The sequence below is a fragment of the Meles meles genome, chromosome 13 (assembly GCF_922984935.1).
Source record: "Meles meles chromosome 13, mMelMel3.1 paternal haplotype, whole genome shotgun sequence".
NCBI classification, from domain to species: domain Eukaryota; kingdom Metazoa; phylum Chordata; class Mammalia; order Carnivora; family Mustelidae; genus Meles; species Meles meles.
This window is the reverse complement of record NC_060078.1, coordinates 53,449,728-53,468,057: the sequence shown is the minus strand read 5'-3', so window position 1 is coordinate 53,468,057 and position 18,330 is coordinate 53,449,728. Positions and strand designations below refer to the sequence as shown.

At 35.6% G+C, this 18,330-nt stretch overlaps 1 protein-coding gene across 2 annotated transcripts in view; it reads right to left on the bottom strand.

The window, feature by feature from the left end:
- The window catches only part of EXOC6 (exocyst complex component 6), a 216,824-nt gene that overhangs the window by 63,062 nt on the left and 135,432 nt on the right, over window positions 1-18,330 (bottom strand). For both annotated transcript variants that reach the window (XM_046027815.1, XM_046027816.1), the window contains exon 18: window positions 15,733-15,912. In XM_046027815.1, coding sequence (XP_045883771.1) covers window positions 15,733-15,912 — 180 coding nt within the window. The remainder of the gene's footprint in view (window positions 1-15,732; window positions 15,913-18,330) is intronic.

Genomic DNA, 18,330 nt, shown 5'->3' with positions numbered 1-18,330 from the left:
TACAGACATCTATAGTAGGTCTTTGCCAACTGCTCCCTTCTTGTCTCCAAAGAATTGACAAAGGCTTTTAACCTCAGTGCTACCATTTAACACACTGATTTTCATAAGTAAAAGATCTGAAAGAACATGACGACTTTCCTACAATGCCTAAAGTCTCCTGAATGAAAGAAAAGGAAGGGATTAAAATGTTGCTCATCTTCTGAATTCACTCCCTATATGTGATATTTGTCTGAACATGCTCCTTTGGTGGGATATTCCAAAGTCCAATCTCCTTAGCTTTCATATTATAGCACCTTACATAAGTTTTTTATAAATATATATCAGCACCTTGGCCTGCTGAATTTTGTTATCTCTGACCTGCAAACATACTGTAAATATAAATGCACCAAGGCTGTGCCACCTCTCCCATGAGCTCTACCCTCACTCTTTTCCATTCCTGTTAAGCTCCATACAGGGAAGAAAAAGAGAAAACCAGGCTCTTCGGCATCACTGGATAGGGACTTGGACAGGAAATTTCCAGCTCTATCTTTCCCGACAATCTCCCATCTTTCTCTTCAGGGGATCTGATTTCCTTTTTTGCTGTCTTTATCTGCTCACAATAATACATAATTCAAACTAGAACAATCTCTTATCCACATATTTTAGTCCCTTTCCTTCTTCCCCAATTTCAACTTTTGTCCATTTAACTTTGGGGGGGCAATTATCTTTTATATTTTGTTTCCATTGTGGCATACAGGTTAAGGGGAAGATACCACTTGCATTCCTAGAACTTTACCATTCCTACCTGCAAAAACTCAATTAACTTTGTAAACATGAATTCTCTGTTGCTACCTGCTAGTAAAACTGCCAGATATCGCATTTCCATTTGTTTGTGATACTGTCTCTTCCTGTTTCAGAATGGCACTTTGCTCATAAACGCAGTGCCAATGATCTATTTCATTGATAGCTGTTAAAAAGTAAAGTTACAGGATATTTTTAAGTGTGCATATGTATGCATGTACATATGTATACATATAGTCCAAGGACTGATAAAAATCCATTGTAATTATTTCCATTTATATCTCTCCCTGATCTGTTACTTATTCATCAGGTCTTAGAGTTCTCTCCTAATCCACTAGCTTTCTACTAAATCTCTCATGCTGTTTCCTTCTAAACTAAAAGAAGACTTCTGTTACTAACTACTTCTTCCAATTATGGTCTCAATCAACCTTTGACAGTGGGAAATATTAAAGTGTGCTATGCTACATACACACGTAAGACTTACAACTTAATGCAAGTAAATCTCTAAGATTAGTCAGCATCAACTTAATAAATACTTAAAAGGACTAAAGTTATAAAATTCCACCATATTTATTTCCAACTAAAAAGCAACATTCTTTTTTTTTTTTGCAATTAACTTACAGTAGTGAAAATCACTTAACTGTTTAAATACATTAACAAAAAGCTTAAGAAAAATATAGGGGTGACTGCTTGGCTCAGTCAGTGGAATGTGTAACTCTCAATCTCAGAGTCATGAGTTCAAATCCCATGTTGGGTGTAGAGCTTACTTAAAAAAATACATATTAAAAAAAGATTAAGAAAAAATATAAATTCAACTATTTTCAACTTTTTCATTTACATTCTCTCTCAAAGTTCTTTACTTCTCTCCAATGCACTGATATACTGTCAATGGTTTGTTCTTGTTGATTTTTGTGTACTTGGAATTAACTTTTTATAAAGTATGGAAATAGGTATCAAAAATATCAGTAGAAATACTTCATTTATTGCCAGAGAAAGAACTATCTCATATAGCTTTTTCAAAACACTGAACATTCAAGTGCCAAAGCTTTTAAAATTTCTCATGCTAATTTATACAAAATTGATTCCCAAATCTATCCCTGCCTTTATAAATAGAGAACAAGAAACAATTTGAGGGGTTTTTTTAGACAGCACAATTAGTATCACTTCTGAACATGACCTCTGTATTTTGAATAGATATATGATTTATCTGTAGGAAACCTGTTAGCAAGCTTAACTGAATACTTAAAAATTACTACAGCAAATGAACAAAGAGTTGAAGGGAGAGACTGAGGGTGTGTCTCTTCAATGAGACAAAGTATTTGGCCTTAGTGCTGGGAATTCACAAAGGTTATTTTGGTGCTGTCAGGTCTTTTATTGTGTTTAAATCACCACTTAATTTATACATGTGAAGAGAGTTGTAGTTTGAATTATTATGTCATTCTTTCATGGAGATGTGCAAGGAGATGTGCAAGGAAAGAGTAAACATACAAATATTCTAAATGGTACTGATGCCACCTTTACTAAATAATTTTCATGCATTTCCCAAATTTTTGCCTGTGAATAAGACTACAAACTTTCTCTTCAAAACTAGGAAATATTCTCTACTTTACAAGTAAATTTGATTTAAAAATTCTGATTTGTGGGGCGCCTGAGTGGCTCAGTGGATTAAGCCTCTGCCTTCGGCTCAGGTCATGATCTCAGGGTCCTGGGATCGAGCCCTGCATCGGGCTCTCTGCTCGGTGGGGAGCCCGCTTCTCTCTCTCTCTCTCTCTCTGCCTGCCTCTCTGACTAATTGTGATCTCTCTCTCTGTCAAATAAATAAAATCTTTAAAAAAAAATTCTGATTTGTGCAGTATATTTTTTAAGCTCTCTACCCATAAAATAAAAGACTTTTGTAATAGTCTATTTCTTTACCATTGCTCTTATGTTCACTTAAAAAATACTTATCAAGCAGTTCTTCTGTATAAAATATTGTTTAGGTGCTACAGAAGACACAATGAGTAGATAATAGTTTCTGACATAAAGGGATTAAATTCTAACAGCGGAAAGAAGGCAAGTCTTCAAACAGCTATAGTATTCGACAAAATATAAACAGTACTGTAAAAGTGGACAAAGTATCCACATATGGTTAAGTGGAATTAGCAAATATTTCATGAAGAGGTAGCATTAAAGATGCTTTTGGAAGAGAGTCAGGATTTTTGAAGCCAAGGTAAAAAATAAGAGATCCAGAACACAATGAATTTTCCACTTAAAATGCCCATGTTGAAAAATGGTCAGAAATGTATCTGCAAAGAGGTTGAGATAATTTCTTTTCATTAGCCTGCGAAATTTTCACTTTAGAGGAACAAGAGACTGAAGGTTTTCAAAAGGGAAATATGATCTGACTGTGCCTTACAAAGGATAATCTGGCGCTGGTATGTATGATGAACTGAAATGAGGAGACATTACTGGCAGAGGCTAATTAGAAAACAATTATAATAACAAAAATCTGAATTTCAGTAATAGGAACAGAAAGGTTAGTAACATTTAAATTTCAAATGCTAGATGAGATTTTTTTAAGGTAAGAACTTGTAATACTGCACATTCGGAAAATATTTGAGTTCTTATTCTGGTCTTCAAGAGCTTACAACTGGAGCTGGAATGGAGCAACAAACACAGTAAAATGCAAAACATGATGAAGCCATGAAAAAAAGGTAAAAGCTAAGGCAATTCCAGAGAGCAGTACAGGGTTTGGAGTGAAAAAGAAAAATCTGCGTTAGGTCATGAATCATACTGGGTTATGCAATGAGGTGGATTTCTACAAGCAGAGTTTAGGTTCAGATCCGTAAAGAAAAGGCACTCAGGGAAAGCATAAATAGTCTTAAAAGCAAGTAATAATAATAACTAATATTTTTGAGGGTTTATTATATGCCAGACACTTTTCTAAGTATTTTATGTATACTATCTCATTTAACCTTCACAAGATTCTATAGGTCATATACTCTTATTGACCCTTATTTTACAGATGAGGAAAATATCTACAGGTTGTGCCATGTCATGCATGGAGGTGACCAGAGAGGTTTCTCAAAGCACTACACTCACCACAGATACATCATAATACTAACTTTTTCACAATCAAGTCCCAGAGAATCCTTCTGACTGCTCCACTAAAGTAAGGATTATTACCTTCAAATGTAGGTTTCTTCAAAACTACAATCATATAAAAAATATTGCCCAATTAGGATTTACTATAGGTAACTAAGCAGAGAAAAATAAGCCTGCAGGAAGTTCACTATTATCTGATTCACATGCTAGCTTTGGCTTGTAGTTACTTACCGACATAGCTACATGATCAATGCTGTTAGTCTGGGAAGCAAGTCAGCCAGGCAATCAAATAAAAAAAGAAAATGTATTCCAGTAGCAGCAGAAATAGTGTTGAAAGTAGCAAAATACACTATAAAACAGCAAGCTGGCTCTGTGTGTTTGCTATAATTTAAAGTCATTCATTTATAACATACACGTGACCATTATTTTATTTTGGAGATTTATATGTTAATTTTTACATCCACACCAATAAGATGAATCCTCCTCTAAACTCTGTCTACCTAATCAGGTAGTTTAAAATACCAAGAACTTTTGCAGTCAGTAAAGGTCTGCTGAGCCAGCAAATTTAGAAAACACCAACTCTTTCATAGGTTCTTTGCTATAGAGTAGCTGTTCTCAAGTTTTAATCAAAAATACAGATTTCTAAGCTCTGGAAATTTTAATTCAGTTAGATCTAGAGCCAAGCACTGGAATTGGAATTGTTAATAATTATCTCTTCCCACAAATGATTTTATTTTTTACGATTTTATTTATTTGACAAAGAGAGACATAGTAAGAGAGGGAACACAAGCAGTGGGAGAGGGAGAGAGAGAAGAGGCCTCCTGACAAGCAGAGAGCCTGATGCGGGGCTTGAACCCAGGACCCGGGATCATGACCTGAACTGAAGACAGACACTTAACGATTGAGCCACCCAGGTGCGCCCCCCAGCAAATGATTTTAATATAAAAAGAAATATAAGAGACTATGGACTCTGAAAAACAACCTGAGGGTTTTGAAGGGTCAGGGGTGGGAGGTTGGGGCAACCTGAGGGTTTTGAAGGGTCAGGGGTGGGAGGTTGGGGGAACAGGTGGTGGGTAATGGGGAGGGCACGTTTTGCATGGAGCACTGGGTGTTGTGCAAAAAGAATGAATACTGTTACGCTGAAAAAATAAATAAAATGAGGGGAAAAAAAAAAAAAAAAAAAAAAAAAAAAGAAATAAAATGTCTATTTTATTTTAAGATTTTATTTATTTATTTGACAGAGAGAGACACAGTGAGAGAGGGAACACAAGCAGGGGGAGTGGGAGAGGGAGAAGCAGTCTTCCCAGGGAGCAGGAAGCCCAATGTGGGGCTTAATCCCAGGACCCGGGACGCTTAAAGGCAGATGCTTAAAGACAAAGCCACCTAGGTGCCCCTAAAGTGTCTATTTCTTTACAAATAAAAAACTGTTATGATTCTGAAGATGCTTAGAAAGGATAAGCCACTATGTTTCCACATAATCTGCCACTATAGCTTAAAAGAAAATAGCTTAAAAGAAAGATGGCATGTTAAATTGTCTTATAATTAATCACTTAAATATATTTTCTTCCCAAAAAGTGAATAACAAGTCAAAGCAAAAAAAACCAAATCACTGGTCTCAATTTAAATGCATATATGCTCCTACTGAAGTTCCATACTAAATATATAGTACTAGCTTACTCCTTTAAAAAATTAGGGATTAAATTAATTAATATTAATTCCTTAAAATAATAAAGATTAACAAAATTAAACTAAAATAGCCTGAAAGTACTTTTAATTTTTTAAAAAATTATCTATTTACTTTTTAAATTCTGATAATAAGCTATATAATATTTAAGCACTATTTTTTAAAGGAAAAAGATAGTTATCTGAAACATGAATTTAACCATATTATATTATTAGATCAATAAAATTCTAAATTTATTTATTAGTGGCAGCTGAACCTCTGGTATAACATACTGGTGCCCCTCTGTGTGGGAAGCTATCTTCTTACTAAACACACAATGAGTAAAAAAAAAAAAACAAAAAAAAAAACCTATAAGCAGGAATAGAGGAATAGCCAGCCTGATTATCTTAATTAACCCTAGTAAACAGGGGGCTGGCAACTGTGTTAGCCAGACAATTCTCTCTTCTGAAGAATGGATTAGACTCCAAATAATCTACAAGTCCTCTCTAGATTTAACTTCCAATAAAAGTCAGGCAACAACATTTAACATGAACACCATGCAAGTCATAGGATTTGGTATGCTTTCATCATAGTTCACATCATACCATTTTATGATGGTATGATAGATCAATGTGATTCATTACCATTATATATTTTTAAAATTAATATCCAAATGAGGAAAACTAATTTGTAAGCATATATTATGGTTATGTTTTCACTAGATAAGCAGTAAAGTGCATTCAAAGCTGCCTGTGCCATGATTTTAAAACTACAATATTTATTTTTCATACTATTCTTTCTGGTGTCACATGAAAGAGAGGGTGATTAAAACCTCTGATTGTACAGTTGACTATTAAAATTCTCCTTTACAATTTTTAGTCAAGTAAAAGGACATGTAAACCCATACACTTAACTCAGAAAAAAGTTTGAACCAAAGAATAAAGAACATAAAAGGGTAAGGCTAAAAGAGAAAATAAGGTGTCAGAATAAATTTATGTTAGGGGACTTTACATCTGTATGAAATAATGATGCTCAGAAACATAATATTATATATAAGGACCTTAGAAATGACCTAATCCAATCCTTTTACTTCAAAGAGAAGGAAGCAGTTTGTTCAGAATCAAGATGGTAGACTAAGTTAATGTTTTTTCTCCACATTCACCCTGAGATACAAATGAAATAAAAAGCACAGAATTGCAAAAAGGAATAAATTTTTAATAGCAGAGAAAATAATTTCTGGAAGACAGCACATGAAACAGAGAAGAGAAAGACCCTGCCCATTATTTGCTAACAGGGAACTGCAGTGGCGCTGAGAGCCAGCTGTGTATCAGAGGTCCAGAGATGGCAGGTGTGAAAGAGGACAGAAATGAGAAATGGGATGGAAAAATAGGGAAGATGATTAAAAGATTTCTTGAACAACTACGTCAGTGATCCCTTAACTAGAAAGCACAGGCAATTTCCATAATGAAAGAACATTTAGGGGAGAGCTGAAGGCTTCTGGTTATAGGCAGAATGAAACAGGGAGGGAAGGAGGAAGAGGGAGAAAAAGTTCTGCTCATTCTGGCATGGTGTAGTGATAATAGAAAGAGAGGCAGAGAAAGCATCATATTTATGAAGCTCAGTGCAAAAGGTAAATGTGGGTGGGGCCTTTTGTTCAAAAATTATTAAGAATTGCAAGAAAACAATAACTGAGCACCAAATCACATCCAGGAACCTTCTAAACTCAAGATCCCATGTAACTGCAAAGGTCACACATACATGAAGTTGGTCCTGAAGAGAGGAGGCCATAATCTCATGGTTAGCTCCATACCTGCTCACTCTAAGGGGAAGAATCCTAGGCAAAATGACCCCCAGTTCTTAAAGAACTCCCACTCAATTCCTACTTAGGAGAAAAGTGTACCAAAAAATAGGGTATTTACACAGTAGTAAACTGCTACCAGTTCTCCAGGCCTTCTTTGTCAAAAGAGAATGAGCAAAATAAAGAAACCTATTTGAGGGTAACATAGATAATTAAAGAAACTGAAAATACCTATCCAAAAAAACAAAAAACAAACAAAAAAAAAAACCCTCTAATATTCAGGAAGATATGAAAGGTAATATATCCTTTTTTTTTTTTTTTTAAGAACAGTACTCTATGACAAAGGAACACTTAAAAACAGAAGTGGTTAATAAGAAATTAAGAATTAACAAAATATTTTACAGAAGGACTAAAAAATAAAATCGGGAAAATCTCCCAAAACATAGAACAAAAAAAGATAAGAGGTATGAAATGAAGGAGAGGATTAAAGACATAAAGAATCAGTCTGGGAACTCAAACATCTAACAAAATGAGTCCAGGAAAGAGAGGAGAAGAAATGGAGGGAACAAAATTATCTAAAAAATAATAGAATTTCCCTGCATTGAATAAGGACACAAAATTTTTTAAAGGGGTCACTGAGTAAAGAGTTAAGTGAATATAAAAAAAGCTCACATTTTCATACATTCCCATGACATTTCAGAATATTAAGGATTAAAGAACATATCCTAAAACCTGAATGCCAAAATACAATGGAGCATGCCATAAAAATTGTCAGGGAAAAAGCTAGTCAAACTAAAATTATACAACCAGCTAAACTATCAAACATGAGGACAGAAGACACTCTATGATATGCAAGGATTTAAATAGGAGGAAGTTATTGAGAAAGTTTAGCAAAACCAACCAGTGGAGCAATAAAAACATGCAGAATCCAGGAAACAGTTCCCCACCCAGAGAGCAGAGAAGGAAAAATGCCAGGTTAACAGCTACACAGCAATTCTAGCAATTCTAGAGAGCAACTGGTACGAATTAGAGATAAAGACCTAAGTAGCTGTCAAAAGACAGTAGATAAGAACTAATAAAGCAAAGGGTTGGGAAACTCATATCTTTGTCTTACAAAGAATAAGATATTGACTAAAGTAGAAGGAACAAGAAAATAGGAGTATAAATATTTTATATAAAGAAACAATAAATAGAATAAAACATAATGTAACACTCAATGGGAGAAATAGGGGAAAGGAGATGTTGCTATGCACGCCTATCTTTCATAGTAGGGAATCACTATTCTCTTTTTTTTTTTTTTTAAAAGATTTCATTTATCCATTTGACAGAGAGAGATCACAAGTAGGCAGAGAGGCAGGCAGAGAGAGAGAGAGGAGGAAGCAGGCTCCCTGCGGAGCAGAGAGCCCGATGCAGGGCTCAATCCCAGGACCCTGGGATCATGACTTGAGCCGAAGGCAGAGGCTTTAACCCACTGATTAAAGGCACCCCACTAGTCTCTATTTTTTTAAAGGTAACCATCGGAATGCAAGCTGGTGTAGCCACTCTGGAAAACAGCATGGAGATTCCTCGAAAAGTTGAAAATAGAGCTACCCTACGACCCAGCAATTGCACTACGGGGTGTTTACCCTAAAGATACAAATGTAGGGGCGCCTGGGTGGCTCAGTGGATTAGGCCGCTGCCTTCGGCTCAGGTCATGATCCCAGGGTCCTGGGATCGAGCCCCATATCCGGCTCTCCGCTCAGCAGGGAGCCTGCTTCCTCCTCTCTCTCTGCCTGCCTCTCTGCCTACTTGTGATCTCTCTCTCTCACTGTCAAATAAATAAAATAAAATCTTTAAAAAAAAAAAAAAAGATACAAATGTGGTGATCCGAAGGGGCACGTGCACCTGAATGTTTTTAGCAGCAATATCCACAATAGCCAAACTATGGAAAGAATCTAGATGTCCACCAACAAATGAATGAATAAAGAAGATGTGGTATATACAAACAATGGAATACTATGCAGCCATCAAAATAAATGAAATCTTGCCATTTGCAATGAAGTGGATGGAACTACAGGATATTATGCTGAGCGAAATAAGTCAATCAGGAAAGACAATTACCATATGATCTCTCTGATATGAGGAATTTGAGAGGCAGGGTGGGGAGTTTGGGGGGTAGGGAAGGAAAAAAATGAAACAAGATGGGCAAGATGGGATGGGGAGGGAGACAAACCATAAGAGACTCTTAATCTCACAAAACAAACAGGGTTGCTGGGGGGAAGAGAGGTAGGGAGAGGGTGATTGGGTTATGGACATTGGGGAGGGTATCTGATATGGTGAATGCTGTGAAAGTGTTAAGTCTGACAATTCACAGACCTGTACCCCTAGGGCAAATAATACATTATATGTTAATAAAAATAATAGTAATTTTTAAAAAAAAAGGTAACCACCAGAAGAAATAAAAACATATGGTGAGGGGCGCCTGGGTGGCTCAGTGGATTAAGCCTCTGCCTTCGGCTCAGGTCATGATCTCGGGGTCCTGGGATCAAGCCCCGCATCGGACTATCTGCTCGGCGGGGAGCCTGTTTCTCCCTCTCTCTCTCTCTGCCTGCCTCTCTGCCTACTTGTGATCTCTCTCTCTGGCAAATAAATAAATAAAATATTAAAAAAAATATGGTGAAAAACAGCAGTCTGGGAGAGTGGGAGTGGGTGTGAGGAAAGACCAAGGGGAGGGGCTCCTTCCCATCCCAAACTATTCTGGACTATTTGATTTATTTCTATGTACATGCAATTGGAATAAAAGTAAATAAAACAAGCTTTATTTTAGGCTCTATGAAATAAAACAGACATTAACAAATTAATCCAGAATTTGAATGATTTGTCTATTTTCACAGTGCTGGTTAATTGGAAGAATCGGGCCCAGACCCCAAATCTTAAAATTTCAATACAGTGCTGCATCTTCAAAAAAAATGTTTAAGGAGAGAAAAAAAAATTTTTTGTAAGGTAAACTCTATGCCCAATGTGGAACTTGAACTCATGACCCCAAGATCAAGAGTCACATGCTCTACATAGTAAGCCAGCCAGGTGCCCGAGGAGAAAATGACTTTTAAAGTTAGATACTGCTTCTGACCAAATCATGTATCTTCATTTGTTATTGAATATATATTTGTTTCTCGCTTAAAGAAAGCATGTTTCAAAATTATATATGAAAATTAAGTATGCAAATTAAAGACTGGTGCCACTAGATACTTTTAGTAGGGAAGGAAACTATGGCTCTAAGCATAAAGAATTTACAAAGGATACTAAATTAGGCCATCAATAAAACACTTTTGCCTGGAAGCAAAAAATTAAGCCAAGGGTAAAACCCTTCAACACCTTAAAAGGAACTAGATAGGGAAATAGATACAGAATTTAAAGATCAAATGACATTTCCCTGTTTTGAAACTAATTTTTACTCTAATTTTTTATTGTATATATATTCAGATTTATTTCTTGAGTTAGCCAAAAGTAAATCATTTTTCTTTGGCAATGTGATTTTAAAATCTGTGCCATATTTAGTGCTATGCTAGTAAATGTTTAACAATCATTCTCTGGGGAAAAAGCCTTCATTCATAAAATTTGCTGATTGCCATGGTCTATTTACTCCTACCTATGGCTACCAGTGTGATGTCATTGAATGAACAGCTGAGAAGAAATGTGTGTAACAGGCTCTACTACTAATTCCCACCACTATTTTAAAGCCATTTTCTCTCAGTAGGAAGGCATCTCTAATCTTGGAATAAAAGATATGGGGAGAAATGATTGTATTAATAGATATTCTTTGATTTTTAAAAAGATTTTATTTATTTGAGAGAGTATTTGAGAGTGCATGCGTGTGCATGAGCACAAGCAGGAGGAGGGGTTGAGGGAGAGGGAGAAGATTCCGTGCTTAGAGGGTAGTCTGCCACCAGCCACCACCACAGGGCTTGATCCCAGGACCCCAGATCACAACCTGAGCTGAAGACAGATGCTTAACAGACTCAGCCACCCAAGCACCCCAATAGATATTCTTTTTAATAAACAGCTTTTTAGGCATCTATTCTGTAATAAAAATGCCAAAGATAAACTCATTATTCCTAAAAATCACGTGTACTTTTTTTTTTATTATTCATCACAAGACTTCTCTTAATGCAGAAAACCAAAAGTGAAGCATATTTGAAAGCAAAGGAGGGGTGCCTGGGTGACTCGGTTAAATGGCTGACTTCAGCTTGGGTCATGATCTCAGGGTCCTGGATCGAGCCCCATATCAGGTTCCCTACTCGGTGGAGAGTCTGCTTCTCCCTCTCCCTTTGCTGTTCTCTTGCTTGCGCTCTCTCTCAAATAAATGAATGAAAAAAAAGCAAAGGAAAACATCTTTCTTGGAAGAAAAGTTGGTGCTTACAGTTTAAACAAACAAGATTAGTTTCTTTAACAACTCTAGAGTAATAGCAAATGTAAGCACAGAAAATTACATTATCGCTAAAAATAAAATAATAGAGTTCTGAGAAGGGAAGAAATATCAGCAAACTGAATCATTAATATATAATCTTCTATTTACCTCAATTGTAAAAGATAATCATTCGTTAGTATAAAATTTGGATAAACTGGGTCCCCTTTGCAAACACACATATGAAGAAATTAGAGTCATTACCATTTATACATACCCTTTAGTGGTTATAAATCAGTAAAATACTTTTATTGAAACAAACATATAATTATTATTATTTATGAAGAAAGGAAATGTTCATTGTTCTTTCTAGAAGCAGACCAGCACTGGGTCTTAGTACATTCATAGAAAAATGTTACAGGGTTCCATTTGGCAGTTTTCATGAAGAATAAATAGGTATCTTCAAATTGCTCAACAACCTCTTCTATTTACATATGTATAAGTGGTGAGTGAATTTTTAATGCTTTTAAAAATATCTTTAGTTTTAAGTTTTCTAGCTAATACAAAATCTTATTTTTAAAAAAACAGAACTTATGTATAAATTAGACCTAAATTAAGTCTCATAATTGTATAGAAGAAAATGACTTGAAAATATGAAAGAAAATACATGCCAAAATGTTAACAGTGGTTATCCATTAACAAGTTAACAGGTAATTTTTATTTCTTCTAGACTTAGTTGTATTTTTTACTGTAAAGACAAAAAAAAAATACTAGAAAAAAAAGGGTACTTACACATCTGAAAGAGTAAAAGCTGCTGATTTCAAGAATATTAATTTAGGGATGCAATAATATTTACTTCATGTACTAATTAATCAGACTTCACTAGCATCTGTTAGCCATTATAAGCAGTACACTCAAGTTACAATTATTCACCTAAATATGCTTTATAAAGTGAGTATCTTTCACAATTAAAGTTTTTTTTTTAAAGATTTTATTTATTTGACAGACAGATCACAAGTAGGCAGAGAGGCAGGCAGAGAGAGAGGGGGAAGCAGGCTCCCGGGAGCAGAGAGCCCAGTGTGGGGCTCGATCCCAGGACCCTGGGAACATGACCTGAGCCGAGGGCAGAGGCTTTAACCCACTGAGCCACGTAGGTGCCCCAAGAGTGGACCTTTTAAACTAAGTGTTCTGTCTTAGGAACTTTTTAGGGTTGGGGGGGTTGTGAAAGAGTCAGCTTTATCCCACAGATTCAACTTTGGTGTACAACTACTTGCACTAATGACCAATACTTGCACTATTTGCAAGAGTGGCCTTTGGTTCCCCGATCCCATTGATGCTAACTCACTGCATTGACCCCGAAAAATGTCAAAACTAGGATAGATGGGGAACATGGCCACTACTTAACTCTTCATATCTAAGTGGGATAGCTACTTCTGCTTAAGCTGACTGACTTGGGACTATATGTGATAATCTCCTGAAACTTCTTTGAGAATTGAAGGAGTCTAGAACTGGCCTCACCCTCCATCTGGGTCCAAAGGTAACCTGAAACTAAGGAATTATTTGCAGCTTAAAACACTGAAATAGGGGTGATTGGGTGGCTCATATCAGTTAATATGATTTTGGCTCAGGCCATGATCGCAGAGTTGTGAAATCAAGCCCCATGTCGGGATTCTCCCTCTCCTTCGCTCTCCACCCCTCATGCTCTCCCTCTCTGAAAAGAGACAACAAAAGAACATTAAAATAAAAATGATAGCTTGGGATGCCTGGGTAGCTCAATGGGTTAAGCCTCTGCCTTCGGCTCAGGTCATGGTCTCAGGGTCCTGGGATCGAGCCCCCGCATCGGGCTCTCTGCTCAGCAGGGAACCTGCTTCCTCCTTTCTCTCTGCCTGCCTCTCTGCCTACTTGTGATCTCTGTCTGTCAAATAAATAAACAAAATCTTAAAAAAAAATAAATAATTTAAAAAATTAAAATGATAGCTTATATAACATACACTGCTTAGAAAAATAATACATTTAATAATACTGTCTTTGTGGGGCACCTGGGTGGCTCAGTGGGTTAAAGCCTCTGCCTTCAGCTCCGGTCATGATCCCAGGGTTCTGGGATCCCCGGCTCTCGCTCAGCAGGGAGCCTGCTTCCTCCTCTCTCTCTGCCTGCCTCTCCACCTACTTGTGATCTCTGTCAAATAAATAAATAAAATCTTTAAAAAAAATAGTAATAATAATACTGTCTTTGTTCTTTGCTTAAAAGAAAATATATCCAATATACAATTTCAGTGTTCAGCTAATTAATACACTAAACAATAGCATAATTGTCAATACTAGCTAAAACTTATTATAGTCAATAACTTAATATTTTTGCTTGGGAATTATGTTTCTAGTTTATTCCATGAATGAGAATATACTGTTGTTAGGTCCATTTTCTCTTTTCTTAGCTATGAAATGTAATTTTCTATTTATTTGATCATACCCTATTATTTATTGTTGTATTTGTTGGCCTGCATTTTATAAAAGTTCATTTCCTTTACAGAAAAACTCCTGTTAGATGACATAAAAATCCAAAATGGCTTATGAAGAATCCCCTAAAACTAAACAAAATATCATTACTAGATTACGAGTGGTCCAGCTAGGCCAGGAGTCTGTCTTTCTCATAAGGTGTACTGTAGTAACCTTACGAGAAAGCAGGATTTCCTCCCAGATTTTAGTTTCTTGAAGTGAGGTATTTGTCCTAGCCATTTCTAACATATAAAATCTCTTAATTCCACCCAAATTATGCACAAAACTCCTACCCATCTCATTGTGCCAAGCTGTGAAACACATATTACAACATAAAAATATGGTATGTGTATATCTGTGTGTATGTGTGTGTACACACATACGTTTATTCTTGTAGATTACTTTTGGCTGGAGATGTATACTGACAACATGAATTCAAATTAATTCAACAATTATTTAATACATACTGTATGAGAAACACTTCTTTAGAAATTAGTTGAACTAAGAATTAAACATATATACAGATTCCCTTTTTCAACACAAGGATAGCAGTTAGGAATGTAATATAATCCCTGGGTAAGCTTCTAAAAGTTCTCTGGCACAGATCCACTATTAAAATCCCTTTAGGAAATTCTTCTATTTATTTTTTAGCAACACCTGCTTTCAACTATTCTAAATGGCTCTTTGGAGCAACTCACGATGGAGAAAGAGTAAAAAAATGAGGAGAATAACTTTTTTTTTTTTTTTAAACAGGAGAGATGGTTGGAGGCAGTCAGATAGATTAAATACTTTTTGTGTTCAGTTACATCTTATTTTTCTTTTCTTTCTACATTTTATTATTTTAAACCAGGTTTGCTTTTTCTCTTGTGTTCCCTTGTGTTTCCCTTGTGTTCAGCTATATCTTATTATGAAATAAAAAGGTCAACAAATTTTTTCTCTATTTTACTTGTATAAAAATTATTCCACTCATGTTTTAACAGTAGTTCTCTTATTTTTGAATATACCTAATGAAAACATGTTCACCCCAACATAATCTCTTCAGTCTGCATTCCTCATCTGAAGAATCCAGTGTTCCAGACTATTCAGACCCATGTGTCCCTGCTATTTACATATATATTTTTAATGTTTCATCAATAGATTATTCAAAATGCAGATGCACTATGATTATATATCAGGAGAGAACAATTGTTCAGTTTTATTGGCCTTTCTAACTGGAAAAGTCATTGATTATATGGACTTTTATGAGAACTACTCCTATTAGAGTTTATTTCAGTTTAAATCTACACTGAATTTCAGGGTTTTGTTTTGGTTTTGAAACAGTGTTGTAGTCATTTTGGTTAAAAATAAAGTAAATTAAAACTTGAAACAACTAGCTAAGTTAGAAGTCTTCACAAATGGATTTACAAGAATGGAAAGAAAATAGTCAAGCTAGGAAGATGGTTTGAACAAGTAAACCTCAAACTAGGATTAAATTCTAAAATATACTTTAGTAAGCAAAATTATAATATTTTGAAATTTTTTTATACTTACAGGCAAATGAGTGAACACTTGAAAGATGCTTCTCAAAAAATTAATAAGATCCATTAAATAACCACTAGCTCTTCCATCTGGCTCAGACATTGTCCAGTCATAATCAGCAAGCTGAACAAATTCATCAATTTTTTGATTAAGCTTGGTATATATTTCTCCTTCTGCTGCATGTCGAGCATCCTGACAAGGAACAAAATAATAAAAAACAAGAAACAGTTATAGAAGCAAATAGCAGAAAAAGCTTTTTTAAAATTCTAAAATTTATTGGGGTGCCTGGGTGGCTCAGTGGGTTAAGGCCTCTGCCTTCAGCTCAGGTCATGATCCTGGGGTCCTGGGATCAAGCCCCACATCGGGCTCTCTGCTGAGCAGAGAAAGCAGAGGCTTTCTCCTCTCTCTCTCTCTGCCTGCCTCTCAGCCTACTTGTGATCTCCGTCTGTCAAGTAAATAAATAAATAAATAAATAAATCTAAAATTCTAAAATTTATTTTATATTTTTCCATGGTCTGTTATCTTAGTCATTTATTTGAAGTCCAAGAAAACTGTTGGTTTGTTGGCTGATAATATTCTACTTGACTGACACTACTTTTTCTCCCCAAACTCAATGTCACCTTTTCATTTTTATGTGGTGGATAATTTAGAGTTATTAATTCTGAATTGTTCTCAGAGCTTTAACAGTTTTTGGGAGAAACAGAAGTGAAAAAAGCAGAAATTGTCAAGAACACAGAAAACCACCCCTGTCCACTGACTGAGAAAAATGAAGTTGGATGGTCACAGAAGAAATGGAATAGCTGCTGGTATTTTAAGTTAAAGAGGGCAAAAAAAGAAAAGAAAGAGATAGTTAACTTCTCAGAGGAGGAACAAAGAAAGGATGGAAGTGATGCCAAAACACCAGAGTAAAGATCTCCAAACATTCTCTCCTCCATAAAAGCAACAAGAAAACTAGCAAAAAATTGTTAAAATCAACTTTTCCAGAACTCTGAAAATTAATTCAAAACTTGCAGCAATCTAAGCAGTGTTCATTCAAGAAAAAAAATATAGCTGCATCTTGGTAAGAAAACGAGCTTTGCAGGGTTTTAATGTGCCCTTCTTTCCATTCTTCCTCCCCCGTTCCAGCTCTATAGTATCCTTGAAAATCAACATCCCACAACTGTGGTAAAAACTAACAGCCTGACAGTCATCAAATGGGGCCGAACAGGGTTGGAACGCCTTCAAAAGCACATTGCATGAACACTGAAAAGAAAAAAAAACCACATTCCCAGAGAATTATCATTATTTCAACTATCTGATGGTGCCTTGGAAGACTCCACTTACAGGGATGTCTTTATTTGATTTAAAATGGAGCCTGTCCAGTGCAAAAAGTCTTTTCTCTGAGGACATTTCTTGAAAATAACTAAAGGCAATTGTTTAACATCACATATGCCTAAGGCAGTACATTAACAGGGTATACCATTAGCTAACTAAAAGGTAAAAAGAAAAACTGGGGAAAGAGATATCCATAGATAACTCTGAAAGGCTCTGACATATTCCTGGGACTCTAGAAGGCTATGTACCTGTGTGGGGCTGTGCACAAACTCAGAAAAGACCATGGTCCGGAAGCAGAGCCACCCAAGTGTCCCAAGACAAAAACTTTAAATCAGCGATTTAAAATATGTCCAAATACTACAGGAAACCACATCTAAAGAACTAAAGGAAAGTATAGCAATGCCTCAAAAAATAGAACATAAATAAAAAGACAGAAATTTTTTAAAAAAGAAACTCTGCAATTGAAAAGTATAATAATGAAATGAAAAATTATTATAGGGGTTCAACAGACTAAAGTAGGCAGAAAAAAAGATCTGATCAACAATATAAACAAACAAGACTTAACAGACATCCACAGAATATCCCACTCAAATACAGCAGAGCATACATTATTTTCCAAGTGAACATGAGATGCTATCCAGAATAGGGCATATGTTAGGCCATAAAAAAGCCTTAAAAGGACTCAAATCATACAAAGTATGTACTCCAAACACAGAAGAATGAAATTAGAAATCAGTAACATTACAGAAGAGAAGGGTGGGGGGATGCGGTAACCAGGTGACAGATATTAAGGAGGGTATGTGTTGTGAGGAGCACTAGGTATTATATGCAACTAACAAAACATTGAATGCTACATCAAAAACAAATGATGTACTATACATTGGCTAACTGGAAATAAAAATAAAATAAAATAAAAATGACGAAAAAACAGCAGGACATCTGAGAAATTCACAAAAATGTGGAAATTGAACATTAGATTCCATTCAATAACCAATGGGTCAAAGAAGTAATCAAGATCAAAATCAGAAAATATTCTGAGATAAAACAAAAACAAAACAAACACAACACTAAGACTTATGAGACTTAATGAAAGCAGTACTTAAAGAAAATTTACAGTATGCACACTTATTTTATAAAAGAAAAAAGACCTCAAATCAATCACCTGAACTTTTACCTAAGAAACCAGAAAAAGAAGAAATGGTAGTTGTGGGTTCTCAAACAACAGCACTCTGATAGAATGCCATGAGGGAAACTGGGGAACTGCAGACTAGGCATTGTGGCCTTTGGAACCAAGGC